Genomic DNA, 13,308 nt, shown 5'->3' with positions numbered 1-13,308 from the left:
TTCAATTGATTAGAATTAGTCAGATTAGATAAATGTGAACTTTCATCAGTGTTTTGTTCACAATCATCAGTGTACATCAGAGCAGTGTAGAGAATCCCCATTTATAAAACCAAAACTGCATTTGGATTAATTATTCATGTTCTGATGATTAATTGATAGGAATTTCTACAAACTCTTGCGATGTAAGAGGAAAGTCTAGCAGATAAATTATTTAATGTGGTTTAAATGCATCTGGACACAATTAGGAAACATTTTTACTCGAAATGTGATGTCTCCATCCAGCATGTCACAGAGGAACTGACTGCTTGGGTAAGACGTTACATGCGACAGAGGGCATTTTTAAAGAATGAAGGATGTTCTGTTCCATCAAAGGAATATTCCTGCTATTGTATTTCTTTTAATGCATTCGAATGATCAAACAAAAAACTGTTCGCTAGAATGAACAAAACAGATGAAACAGGAAATGTATATCACATAACTTTTATTAATGCTCTTAGTTACATCCTTAAACAGTATCAGCCAAAAAACACCACAAACCCCAACATAATTGGGCAGGAATGAAATGAAATGAGGTCAAAAACAAACCGAAGAGGAAACCAAACGGAAGGGAAGAAACCAGAAGAATTTGAATCCAAGCACTCCAAATAAATTTATCACATATCTAACCATATTATACCATTAGTCTGCAACTCTTTCAGAAAGATTCTTCTTTAAATATATAGTTTAAAAATTGAGCAGAGGGCATCATAGTAGCTGCAGTTTGTAGGCAAAGGAAAGCAGTGGCGATTGGGGTGTGGGAAGGGGAAGGAAAGAAGGGGAGAGGAGAGACTTTGTGCTTTTCTGTGCACACTCATTCAGAACTCATTTCAAGAGGGGGATGGGAGGGGAACGGGGTGCCCGGCACATGCACACGGTTACAGTATTCAGGCAGCTGGAACAGAGCTGAGATGGAGGTCAGGAAGCCTTGATTCACTGCATGGGCTCCCGGCAAAGGACAATCTCCAGCTCTGTGCGGTACAGTTTCCCCCCGTCTGACAGTGCCATGATGCTTTGCTTATAACCATTCAGGCTCTTAGAGTCCACCTCCTGAGGTTAAACAATCACAATTTGAGGGATTGCTTTCCTTATCTGTCATTGTCCAATACTAGAATAATGCTGAGCCTTCTTATCTCACCTTATTGTTCTTCTCATAGAGGTCCTTCAGGAGAGCATCCAGCTCCTGCTCGTCAATATAGCCATTTCCATCCTTGAAGGCAGAAAACAACACCCATGAAATGATTCTGCTTGTCACAGTTTATAAAACCTTTTCAATGTCTTTATGAGGAACCAAAAAGGAGCATACTGATTTTTCTTTTCTAGGCTTTAAAGTCCTACGGAGGCATAAAATACACAATGAAATGTAACTGTCAACCGTTGTGAGTCCAATTTGCAAATGAATCATTCAGGGAATCATTTTGTGAATTGGATCAACTCATTCATTCATCTCACATAAACTCAAGATCTTGTTAAAATGTCAACTTTTGTGTCCCATAGAAGAAAATCAATCACATGGACCAGAGTTATTAGTTAATTAAAACTAAAGAAACAATCTTCCTTAAAATAAAATAAACTTCAGTTGAAATAAAATAATGAAAATTAATAAATTATTAAATACATTTTATAAAATAAAATAACAATTAACAAATCAATTAATGTTATATATATACTTTTTTATGTAGTCGTCAAGGCAACATTTTTCATTTAGTTTAACTTGATGTATTAAAATAACTAAAACTGCAATAAAAACGAACAAAACTATATAGTATAGTATCTGTACGAACAGAACCACAATGGCTTGTAACAATAATTGTTAAATGTTTACTGACTGTTAAGTGACTGCAACCCTGTCAGAAATTTTTTTTTTCAAAGGCCTGTCTGTTTGAATTCTTGTTTTATGACTATAAGCCATATCAGTGCCCAGATGGTTTGGGAAATGTCTCACTCTCTATTTTTCATAACAGCAGTAAGGCATTATTGCTGCTGAAGAAATGGACACAAAACAAAATGACAACTAAACTACTCATAACTCTGACATAACCTAACATGTTAACATTGCATACACATTGTGTTGATGTGGACTACAATTCATAATTGAATGTTGCAAGCCTCTAGTTTAGTTGAGTGGGTGTTGTTGTCTAATGGGCTCTATTTGCTCACAGATATTGTGTTTAATTTAAAACTGTTTGATTATATAGAACAAGGTTTAGGTAATCTTGCTTTCCTAAAGGGCATACGCCTGGTCTGTGTAAGGTAACCGGAGAAGGACTAATTATTAACTTGTGGTTTTACCACATTAAATAGCAATTTTCATCTTGCAGCAATTTTCATTGGGATTTCTGTAATTACTAGTGGTTGGCACTTAAACTGTTGTAAATGTGCTTCTGATTTTGCATTTTAAATCATTTTCCAAATGATGATACCACCAAGCAGGAAGATGTGGGCAGAAAAACAGATGCAGGTGCTTCTGCTCATTTACCTGCACAGGTGAACAGGGACGCTGTTTTGCATTCAGAAGGAGGGGAAGATCAGATTTCCAGCAACATTGCGGCAGTGCATGCAAATCAATTCAATACCCTAAAGCCCTGCAAAAGATGTTACGCTGTTCTTGCTGGATTATACATTACCTTATCATAGTATGCAAAGATGGCGTTGAACTGCTCAGCAGTCAGCCTGACGCCCTGTTGGGCAATAAAAACATTTAAGTGTCAAAAATATTTGACCTCAAGAAGCTCATGAGGGCTAAAAACGTGTGGTCTTACCTGAAACTTCAACAAGAAATTCTCCTGAACCGGCAGAAGCCTTAAAATCAACAAAAAAATGGTTGTGATTGATGTGTCTTACAAAGTGATTTGTAACTTTTTTATTTTTTAAACATGGTCAGAACATTTCTGACCTGGCCATTTCAGACAGACCCAGTTTCCCATCGCCATTCAGATCAAACATCTTGAGCTAGAAAGGGAGACAACAGCTCAGTTTAAATGATTACACACTAAAGAAATCCTGCATCAGATTAATATTTCCTATTGCTGCACACCGTTTCTTTACTTATTTTGTTCTTCACAATGTGTAGAGGACAACTAAGGCTCTCAGTTTTCCAGCTGGCTTGCTTTGGAATAATTCAAGTTTGTCTCTGGTCTTAAGGAGTGGACATATGTTAGCACAGCTGGAGTGCAGACACAACCCTTGGGGTCAGTGCAAGCATGGTGGCTAACGACTCAAGGAATTTAAAAGGGTCCTATTATGCTTTTTCACTTTTTCAACTTTAGTTAGTCTGTAATGTTGCTGTTTGAGCATAAAAAAGATCTGCAAAGTTACAAAGCTCAAAGTCTAATTCAAAAGGAGATATTTTATTCAACATTTTAAAAACTACAACGAACGACTCGTTTGGACTACAATGCATATTTTCCGGGATTTGTGATATCACAAATATCGACAAATGGGACGAGACCTGGTTGAGCTGCACTAGAGAAGGCAACGAGTGTTATCACTATGTCGGAGACACGCTAGCTTTCCCAAGGCAGACGAACTTCGAGTGGTTACAATCATCCGGGTTAAAATCACGCTCAAATTGATTTAATTTTGACGCAATATTTACACTGAAGCTTGCAGGCAGCTATGGTAAAGGGCATGACGTTTCCCGACCAGGCGTCGAGTGGTGCCAATCACAACACACACTGGCCCAGCTAACCAATCACAGCACATTTCGTATTTCAGAAGGCGGGCCTTCATTTGATACAGGAACTATTCGAGCCGTTCATGCCAGACTGGGGAGAGAGGTGTTGTAATGATGTAAAATATGTGAAAAATCATGTGTTTTTCGAAAAACCTAGTATGAGAGCCTGTTCTAGTACACTCCCAAAACAAAATCAAGACTTTGTAAAAGAGCATAATAGGACCCCTTTAAGGTGAAAAAATGCTTTAAAGTTGTATATTTGTGTTAAAATTAAACAACTGTTATTATGTAAAAGCTGTTTGTCATTAAAAATAAATGACATTAAAAAAGATGGCACTAGGAGGTATAAGACATTAATTAATGCACCACAAAGACAACGCCTTACTATTGTTTGTGTGTATTCCAGCAGTTTTTGGTCATCATAGTGTCTGTTTGCCTTTTTAAGCAGGTCAGAGAGGAAGCCCTGTAGGAAGTAAAAAAAAATCACAAGAATATGATGATTTTATATACATTTAAACAATTTAAATGTAAATACTTGATTTAAAGTTATATATGTATATATATATATATATATATATATATATATATACACACACACACAAATATAAGTTTATTTATTCCATTTAACAAAACAAAACAATAAAATCAAATTTCTATAATTATCTTATAAACCCCCTGCTGTTTTGGTTTGTGAACCCCCTTAAGCATTTAAGAAGAACATTATTTGTTAGTGACATCTGCTTTACTTTGAGGTCATCGTCTCCTCAGTGAGCATTGCTTCATTTGCTTTGTTTACAAATGTAGAGATTTGTATACTCTCTTCGGATGCCAGCCACCAAATCCAGAGAGATTTGCATAGTTTCCATCTGCCTCATCACATTAGCGGCTTTCGAAACTCTTTTCAGGATTGTTGCGAAGGACACAGCAGGGAAAGTAATAGAACTTTTACCTTAAGTTCATTAGTCTCAATGAAGCCGCTGCGGTCTGTGTCATATTTCCGCCAGGCCTACAGATACAGACAAACATACAAAGATATTGTAACTGTACCATCAGTACAGTGTACGACTATAAGTGCAATATATCTCAGGTTGGACAAATGAGAAGAATAGGACTGCGGAGGTGAAGAAATAATTGGCAAATTATTCTTACATTAATTACACTGGCTTTTTCATTATCCTCTCTGTATTTTCTATTCAAAGCAGCTGTGCATTGTGAGAACAAGGAACAAGAAATGCCATTTAATGAATGTTTTAATCTAGCAGCTGGCCTTGTTTCCATCACAGCCTCTTATCAAAGATAGATGCTTCCCTCTACAGGTCTACAGAGAATTACAGCAGCACATCTATAATACATGAGGCTGAAAATAGAAGTTTGTACTTACTCATTCTAGCCCTTTAAAAGGCTTGCCTACCACACTGGATGATTAAAAAGCTTCCCTTTCTCTTTAACTCCACTCTCTCTTCAACTTGACATGATGCATCATTGAGGCAGTCAATTTCTGATGATCAGACTCTCCGAAATGTTGTATTTGGCTATGCATATTAGATTGTAATGAACGAGTGAAGGGAGGATATTTATATGGCGCCCCAGGAGGCGTTTTGTGTTATAAATATATATCTAAATGACCACGGATCGATAAAATGAAAAAGTCGCATCATCACTTACAGTCATGAATTCAGTGCTGGATCCCACAAACTGTCTGAAGCAGAGAAGGAAGTTCTCTTCTGTGGGCAAGATCTGAGCCAGCTGATGGAAAGTGTACATAAGTGGATTAAACACACATACAGCAAACAGAATTGAAAACCTTGTTTTATTCTATTTGAGACCATGACTTTTTCTATCAGTAAGTTACAGGTTTGATTAAAGTGATGAGTGGGTTTAGAGATTTCCTCTTCTGGGATGAAGGGATAATTGGGGTCTATCTGATAACTTGTCAACAGCAGAGTCGGTGACGTGTTAAGTGATGTGTTCATCTACCTCAGACATCTCAATTCTCCCGTCTTTGTTCTTGTCGAATTTCTGCATGAACTCCGTCATCTTCCCTTTAAAGGCTGCATTTGATGGGTCCTGTATGAAGAAAGCACAACAAGATGAATCTTCTTCTCATTCTTTGCTTATTGGAAAAGCTTTATTCAGTTTGTGTTTCTCAGGTTAGGAAAACGCTATCACTTTATAAGAGATGTACATTGTGCATTGCCTTGTGCCATATTCATTGCCACTTGTGTGGCAGATAATAGCATTACTAACTTTATGAGACCATTTGTGAGGCTCCCTCCGTTTTATTGCTGAACATACAGGGATGAAGATAAAATCTCCTTTCCTATCTTTCCTGCAAGCCATCTGCCTAGTCATCTGGGGTCTTTATATATTTGATTTGCACATGGTTCACTCTAAGAAAGATAGGACTCAAAGTATTGTTAAAGAAATTTTCCATATTGAATTGTGTGTATTGACAGCTGTTTTCCTCATATTTTGAATTATGCATTGCATTGTGTTGTGTATTAAAATGTAAATGTAACAGAAAATGTCTGGGTGGTACCTTTTCCATTTTTCGACTATTTTTTAATTACTGTGTTACAACTAGTGATATTAGATCAATATTTTTTGAAAACAAATTCTTCCAATTAGGTAGTCCCGCCCCCAAATCCCGCCATTGGTTGAGCCAGCGCTAGTGACGCAAATACACAGCAGCTTTGATTTCCATCAATATCTTAAAGTGATAGTTCACCCAAAAATGTGAATTCTGTTATCATTTACTCACCTCATCCAAACCTGTGTGACTTTAGAAGATATTCTGAAGAATGTTTCAATTGCCCAAAATCAAAGGGGTCCAAAACAACAACAAAGGCATTTTTCAAAATATCGTCTATGGTGTTCCACAGAATACAATGTTGTCAGTGAAATGAGGGTGAGTAAATGATGACAGAATGTTCTTTTTTTGGGGGGTGAACTATCCCTTTAAGCTTCTTTGATGTTGTACTTTGAGTTGATGTGAATCATGAAAAGAGTAACAATCTCACAATCTATCTTTCAGTTTGAGCACAATGAAGTTTACTCAATGATTTGAGTATTTTGCAGTATAGTTTGGAAGATACAGTGCTTCCTAATGAGAAGTATTTCTGTTAAATCTGCTTGTCTGTATACTCACCGCACCAGCCCCTCTCCGCGCAATCTCTAGCTGACTGAAGAAGTTTTCAAGCTCCTTACCCTCAATGTAGCCATTTCCTGCAATGTAAGGAAGTATGGTTCAGTACTTACTGAGATGTCTTTATCCATAATGATGTTTGTCATTATATGACTAGATAACTACTGTCTCTCAATTGAAATGCTAAGTAATGAGATTGCCTAGATGTCTGCTTTGAAGCTGGTTAACTCTAGATTGGTTTGTTGGCTGGCACCCAAATCTAAGTAACACAGTTCTTAATTAAAAACTTTTGATGGCTAGTCTCCAAGTTAATCTTTGAAGGCTCTCTCTTTTCCATTTTTCCTCTAACTGGAGGCCTTACAGTATGAGCCTTTTAAAGCCATTTGTTTGAAAAGACGAAAGGGAGATTCTTCTTGATGCTACTGCTGAAATTTTAAATCGCCTCCACAAATAAATGTAATATTACCATCTGGGGGTAATTTCCCATGCCAGGAAATTAGCCCTTCATGCAAAGGAAATTTGCATTTGAGTATGTGTGTTTGAAATGGGATTTTGTGGGTATATGGCCTAATACATCACAACAGTGATTGTAACGTATGTGAAGTGAGAACTACAATGAGTTCATAAGTATTGTTCTGTTATCTGTGTTTCTCCCAAAGGCATCATGTTTGAAATGGCTTAGTCTTAACTACTATGATTGTTGATTAATTTGCCTGTGGATTAGAGTGGCATTTGTAGACATCTGGACACATGGCTCATGGTTAATCTCTCTTTCTGTAATTCATTATTCATAAATTATGCGAAATACCATCACTGCATGGCTGAGAAAATACTGTATGTAAGAAGACAGGAAGTCTTACTAGTGTGTTTGCAATCGATCTTACTATTGCGTTGAGAGAATGAACACTACGTATACATTGATTGTTGCCAGAGATCTATACAGAACAATTAATCTACTAATTTGTTGAGTGCAATACATAAAAATTATGTTTAACACAGGCATTAATCCTGCTAAGTATGTTGGAAATGACTACATGTTGCCATCTGGTGTTGATATGATTGCTCTGACATTTTGAGAGATAATGTGAACATTCATTCTTCCTACATTGAATTCATTTTTTCCATACGCTTTGAAATCCTGGTCTTTGGAAATGTCATTGTGTACAGATTGTTGATTCCAAGGTGCTTATAGGCAATATGGCCTATGCATGAGTTAGAATACATATTGACCATTCATTTTTGATTTCTACCATATTGAATTCTGTTGGCTCTGCCTATGCTGTTATCATCATTCTTCTAGCACATCTACATTGTTTGCAGGATGGTCAGCCATCTTGGAAATAGAACTGATGTGTTGGAGAAGCCATTTTGGACTATGACACAACAAAACGTGTCACTCACTGAAGTTGCAGTAAGAATGTATAAATCCAAATCATAATAAAAAAAATTATATTTATCAACCCACATGAATGAGTGGTAAAGCATCTTTAATGGAATGTTCCAGATGCTCCTCAGATATCTTCTAGAAGATATTCTGTAAAACATTCATTCTTCCTACATTGAATTCATTTTTTCCATACGCTTTGAAATCCTGGTCTTTGGAAATGTCATTGTGTACAGATTGTTGATTCCAAGGTGCTTATAGGCAATATGGCCTATGCATGAGTTAGAATACATATTGACCATTCATTTTTGATTTCTACCATATTGAATTCTGTTGGCTCTGCCTATGCTGTTATCATCATTCTTCTAGCACATCTACATTGTTTGCAGGATGGTCAGCCATCTTGGAAATAGAACTGATGTGTTGGAGAAGCCATTTTGGACTATGACACAACAAAACGTGTCACTCACTGAAGTTGCAGTAAGAATGTATAAATCCAAATCATAATAAAAAAAATTTATATTTATCAACCCACATGAATGAGTGGTAAAGCATCTTTAATGGAATGTTCCAGATGCTCCTCAGATATCTTCTAGAAGATATTCTGTAGTGACATGGATTGAGATCTCAATAAAAAGAATTCAGGTGATATGATAACTAAACATATCATAATTATTTCCTCATAAGCTTGACAGACTGCGCACCTTCGACTTTTTAATGGGCATATTTATCAGTAATTTTCACACTTTTTTGCTTTTTAAGATTCGTTTCAAGGAACTGATTTGATTCATCCCCAGCACAAACGTTAACTTTCTTAAAACAAAGTTTTTCGTGATATAAGGGCTGCTTGTGATAGAAGTAGCCTATTCAATAAACTCATAAATGATGACTGTGTTGTTTGTTTTCTAAGTTTACCGACGTGTTTTTTTTTTTTAAAGGAATGGATACTTTGAGAACCAATAACCCAACCCGTTTGTTTTGTTGTTTCCTCTGAGGTTGTTTTATTTTTCTCTTTGCTGTAAGTTTATAGCTGAGATATTCTAGGTTAAATATGCTATGTATCGAACTTCTTTTTTTCGGTATTTCACTAATATGCATTCGGCGGGAAACGAACAGGAAAGAAACCGGAACCAAGTTGCTAATAACGATAACATCTGCCCTACGGATACGATTATGTTCCTAATACATAAATAATTAGTCAATGAGATATTTTCAGCTTCAGATATTGCAGGATGAAAGACGACTGCTAACTCTCCAGGAATAATATCCGACGAGCTTCCTGTAAGTGATCTTCAGGAGATGTCCTGGGTGAGGAGGACCTTGACACACACCCATCTTCCCTGAGATGCACTGACACTCCCCAGGATGCGTAAGAACACATGGGAATAGACGGTGTAGGTCAAAGTAGACTTTTCGAACCCAATCAACGCGCGCATGATGCACAAAAATGATGTCGACGTGGGCAGCTCACTACATTTTTAAATATCCTCGGTCTGAAACATTTAAAAAAATATATTTTCCCGAGATAGTACTTGAGTAAAAGTAATTTCACCAATGGGACACTGTGGAGCCCCATCTGGAGTTACTGGACGCGCGAAACGTTTATTCACTAATAACTGTATCAATCAAAGCATTTTAAGCCATATTGCACGCTATAATTGCTCATAAGATAATAGCAATGGTGAGCAAAGTCTGCTCTTGATTTGTGCCTAGAAGGGTACTAAAATGCTGAATGAATAAATGACGTGATAGTATATGATTCATAGCCTCATATAAAAGGACTTCTTAAAAAAAATTATATATATATATATATATAGAGGCTACTTTACACACACACACACACACACACACACACATACATACACACATATAAAGTGTATTTCTATATTCTAGATTTCTATAGCCTATACATTTTTACATGTTCAGGTATTTTATCATATCAATAAAGCGCTTGCAGTAGATCATAAATGCTAGATTGTTGTTTGTAACTTTCTTTGATCTATTTTGCATTATTTCGCACGTTAAATCTGTCAAATTCTTTAGTTCCTTAGCCCCACAAGTGTTTTCTTTGGAAATTGTTAGCGTCAAACTTTTTTTCTGCTATTTTAATGATAACATTTCATGTATGACTTCTTTTGTTCTTCCTCAGAATCATAAGCCGTGGAATAAACGGCGCATCTGTACTCACCGTCTGCATCAAAATGTTTCCAGATATCCAGGAATTGGGATGCGGTCAGCTCTGCCAAGTGAAGGTAGGGAGGCTGCTGTCCTTTGTTTGCCATGTTTTTGTGTATTTGTCCTACTGTCCACAAGAAAATCCCGGGCGAACTTTTACTCAGTCAGAGTCAAATTCGCACTGTAAGTCCCCCAGTGCTTTGCAGGGGGTTTTAAATGCGCTGAGTGCTTGCAATCCTTTGGCGCTCATGCGGGTGGCGCAGTAGTTCCAGCATCACTGTTTCATGGCTCAGCACTCGCGTACGTGCTGGGAAAGCTGCTGAAGATGCTCAGCTCCACAGATGCTTCCACAGAAACATGTAGATGGACCAGAATCACTGTATGTAAGCTATTCAACGTTGTGCTCAGCTCCGCTAACGCAATATATATTGGTGCTGATACATATGTAAATGATGGATTGACTACAGAGGAGCCAGGAACATCCCAATTAAAAAACTAAATCCCCTTCTGTTTTTTTAAATACATTTTTGTATGTGTGTAAAGGAAAATTGTTTCAGTGCAACTTTGAATTTTATGCATCCAGTGCATTTTCCGTTTGAACTAACGAACAAAGCCGTCACTGGGGCAGTACCCTTTAAAGTCAGCATGAAATCAAAGTGGACAATTCTTTTTTTTATGGAATATTGATTTTTTTATTTTATTCACGTGTGTTCTCCTAATCTTTACTCAAAATATCTTCCCCTCCCCCTTGCAACTTCATCTCTTGTCTAATATGACATGTGAACACATTTACTATACTGAACATTCCACCAATCAGAGGGTTGCAGCCAGCAATGAGTGCCAAAATAGATCTGAAAATAGATATGTGTGTGTGTGTGTGTGTGTATGTGTGCATATTTTGCAATGAACATAAACTATATTGTTTCTATAGATACAAACAAAAACTTTAAATGAATAGTTTTGGATTTCTCCATCATTTTAATTTGATTGTTATTCGCAATGCTTCATGGGACTGTATTTCTTTCCCTCGCGAAAGCCTTTGTCTTTTGTCTGATTTTCATTTATTTTTTGCTTCAAATAAAAGTTTGTAATGTTGTGATTCTCCTCTTTGCTGGTTGGCTTGGTTCATATTCACTTTATATTCATTAAGTGTTGTTTCAGGCTATGTTGATTCAGGCTAAATGATGCCAAAAGTCCTGTAGTGTCTCCTTTCCTTAGTATGTCTCTTGTTATTAATATTAATATCTCTTGGTATTTTGACTATTTTCCTTCACTAGCAGAAATCAAGCTTTGTGTGTCTGCAAGCAACAACACACAGACTGAAAGCCGGGTTGAAGCTGCGTATAGGAGAGAAGCAGAATGACATAGACTTCCTCTTCTTCTTCATTCTGTAATTCCTCCACTCCAGCTCCCTGCTGACTTATGAGAGAAACCCCTCTACGAGCAAACCTGAAGTCAGAGAAAAAGCCAACTCCCATATTCTGGTCAGTAGAGTGATTAAAAACTGTAAAACATTCTAACACTGTTTTAACAAATTATTCTAAATATATGCTGCTTGGCAGTATAATATGAGCTAGTACAGAGCAGTTATAGGCTATGTGTTAATGTAAATGCAGTTACATCATTTCTGCACCATTGAACATTCAAATATGTCAGAAGAACTATTATTTTTCTTCATCAACATATTCAAATCTGTCACACTGTTTGTGAATATAGTTTTTGTCCTCTTAGAGGTGCTTGCAATCACAGAGAGTGATAAAAGACATCTGTCCCCACGGAGCCCGCAGCATCAAAGGCTAATTATCCCACCGCAGTCATGCATGCATACTGCTGCCTGCTTCATAGGAACCGGGAACGGAGCATTGGGAAAAGTAATGCTCACTTACCGCAGGGATCCCAAGAACTCAGCAGTAATTACTGCACCCTTGCTTCCAAATATGTGTAAGCCCCCGGCCCATGCGACACGCCAAAAGCTTTAATGCCAATTACAATTGTTTGACGGAAATTGCTCAACTAGGGTAGATTAATTAAAAATCCACACACTTAATCACATTTCGCACGTCCCGTAGAGAGCCAGTGGATTATGTGGACCGTCTTCGCGGTCAGGGTATCAGAACGCTAATCTCGATTATTTGAATAAACAGACGCTTAATTTAATTCCGTATTGAGTCAGGTCAAAGGTGATGACTGATAGGTCTGACTGAGAGTTTCCTGACCTTGTCCAACAAAACTAGTAAACTTAGTAAGAGCTTTACCGTGCAAATATGGATCAACAAACAGCTGGGGTTTGCAACTTGCAAGATGAGTTTAGCTGTTTGCAAAGAAAAACATCACTGAGAAGAGAAGGTCTTTTCCAGTTAAATGGATTGTAATTGATTTTAAATTGCAAAAGAAAACAGAATTTTAATTTATGAATTGAACTGTAATTTTTTTAATAGGAAAGCAATGTTGATCAAGACAAACTTTGAATATTGGCTCATCAAAGACTTCTGAAAGTTTTGGCAAAAAATAAAAGGTTTTGAAGTTTTAAAATGTATAAGCCCTTATGAGATAAATGGATGAATGGATAGATAGATAGATAGATAGATAGATAGATAGATATCACTTTTCAACTTGTTTTGCTGACTATACATATAATGTGTAGGCCTAATGAAAAATAATTTTCATAAGTCATTAAGCATTTTAAACAAAATGCGCTTAGTTATAAAAGGGGTCATATGATGCGATTTCAATTTTTCCATTCTCTTTGGAGTGTTACAAGCTCTTGGTGCATAAAGAAGATCTGTAAAGTTGCAAAGACTAAAGTCTCAAATTCAAAGACATATTCTTTAAGTTAAGAGTCAACCACGCCTACTTAAAACGGCTCGTTCTAACACGCCCCCACATGTCTAC

At 36.9% G+C, this 13,308-nt stretch overlaps 1 protein-coding gene across 1 annotated transcript; it reads right to left on the bottom strand.

The window, feature by feature from the left end:
* Positions 1-464: 464 nt before the first annotated feature.
* On the bottom strand, positions 465-10,628 carry calb2a (calbindin 2a). The gene is made up of 11 exons (XM_016287796.1): positions 10,430-10,628; positions 6,861-6,937; positions 5,690-5,779; positions 5,378-5,458; positions 4,662-4,718; positions 4,098-4,175; positions 2,933-2,988; positions 2,799-2,838; positions 2,664-2,717; positions 1,175-1,246; positions 465-1,086 (listed from the first exon to the last, which is right to left on the bottom strand). The coding sequence occupies exons 1-11, from the start codon at positions 10,521-10,523 to the stop codon at positions 970-972; spliced, it is 816 nt and encodes a 271-aa protein (XP_016143282.1). The 5' UTR covers positions 10,524-10,628; the 3' UTR covers positions 465-969.
* Between the last annotated feature and the right edge of the window lie 2,680 nt (positions 10,629-13,308).

The sequence above is a fragment of the Sinocyclocheilus grahami genome, unplaced genomic scaffold, assembly GCF_001515645.1.
Source record: "Sinocyclocheilus grahami isolate Dianchi unplaced genomic scaffold, SAMN03320097.WGS_v1.1 scaffold225.1, whole genome shotgun sequence".
Taxonomy (NCBI): Eukaryota; Metazoa; Chordata; class Actinopteri; order Cypriniformes; family Cyprinidae; genus Sinocyclocheilus; species Sinocyclocheilus grahami.
Note: the sequence above shows the minus strand (reverse complement) of the source record. Positions and strands in the feature narration are given on the sequence as shown.

Coding starts and splice junctions, on each gene's coding strand:
- calb2a (XM_016287796.1), bottom strand. CDS start 10,523: ATGGCAAACAAAGGACAGCAGCCTCCCTACCTTCACTTGGCAGAGCTG. Junction 2,718..2,798: donor ATTTCTTGTTGAAGTTTCAG/GTAAGACCACAC, acceptor ATTGCCCAACAG/GGCGTCAGGCTGACTGCTGA. Junction 1,087..1,174: donor TCTATGAGAAGAACAATAAG/GTGAGATAAGAA, acceptor GTTTAACCTCAG/GAGGTGGACTCTAAGAGCCT.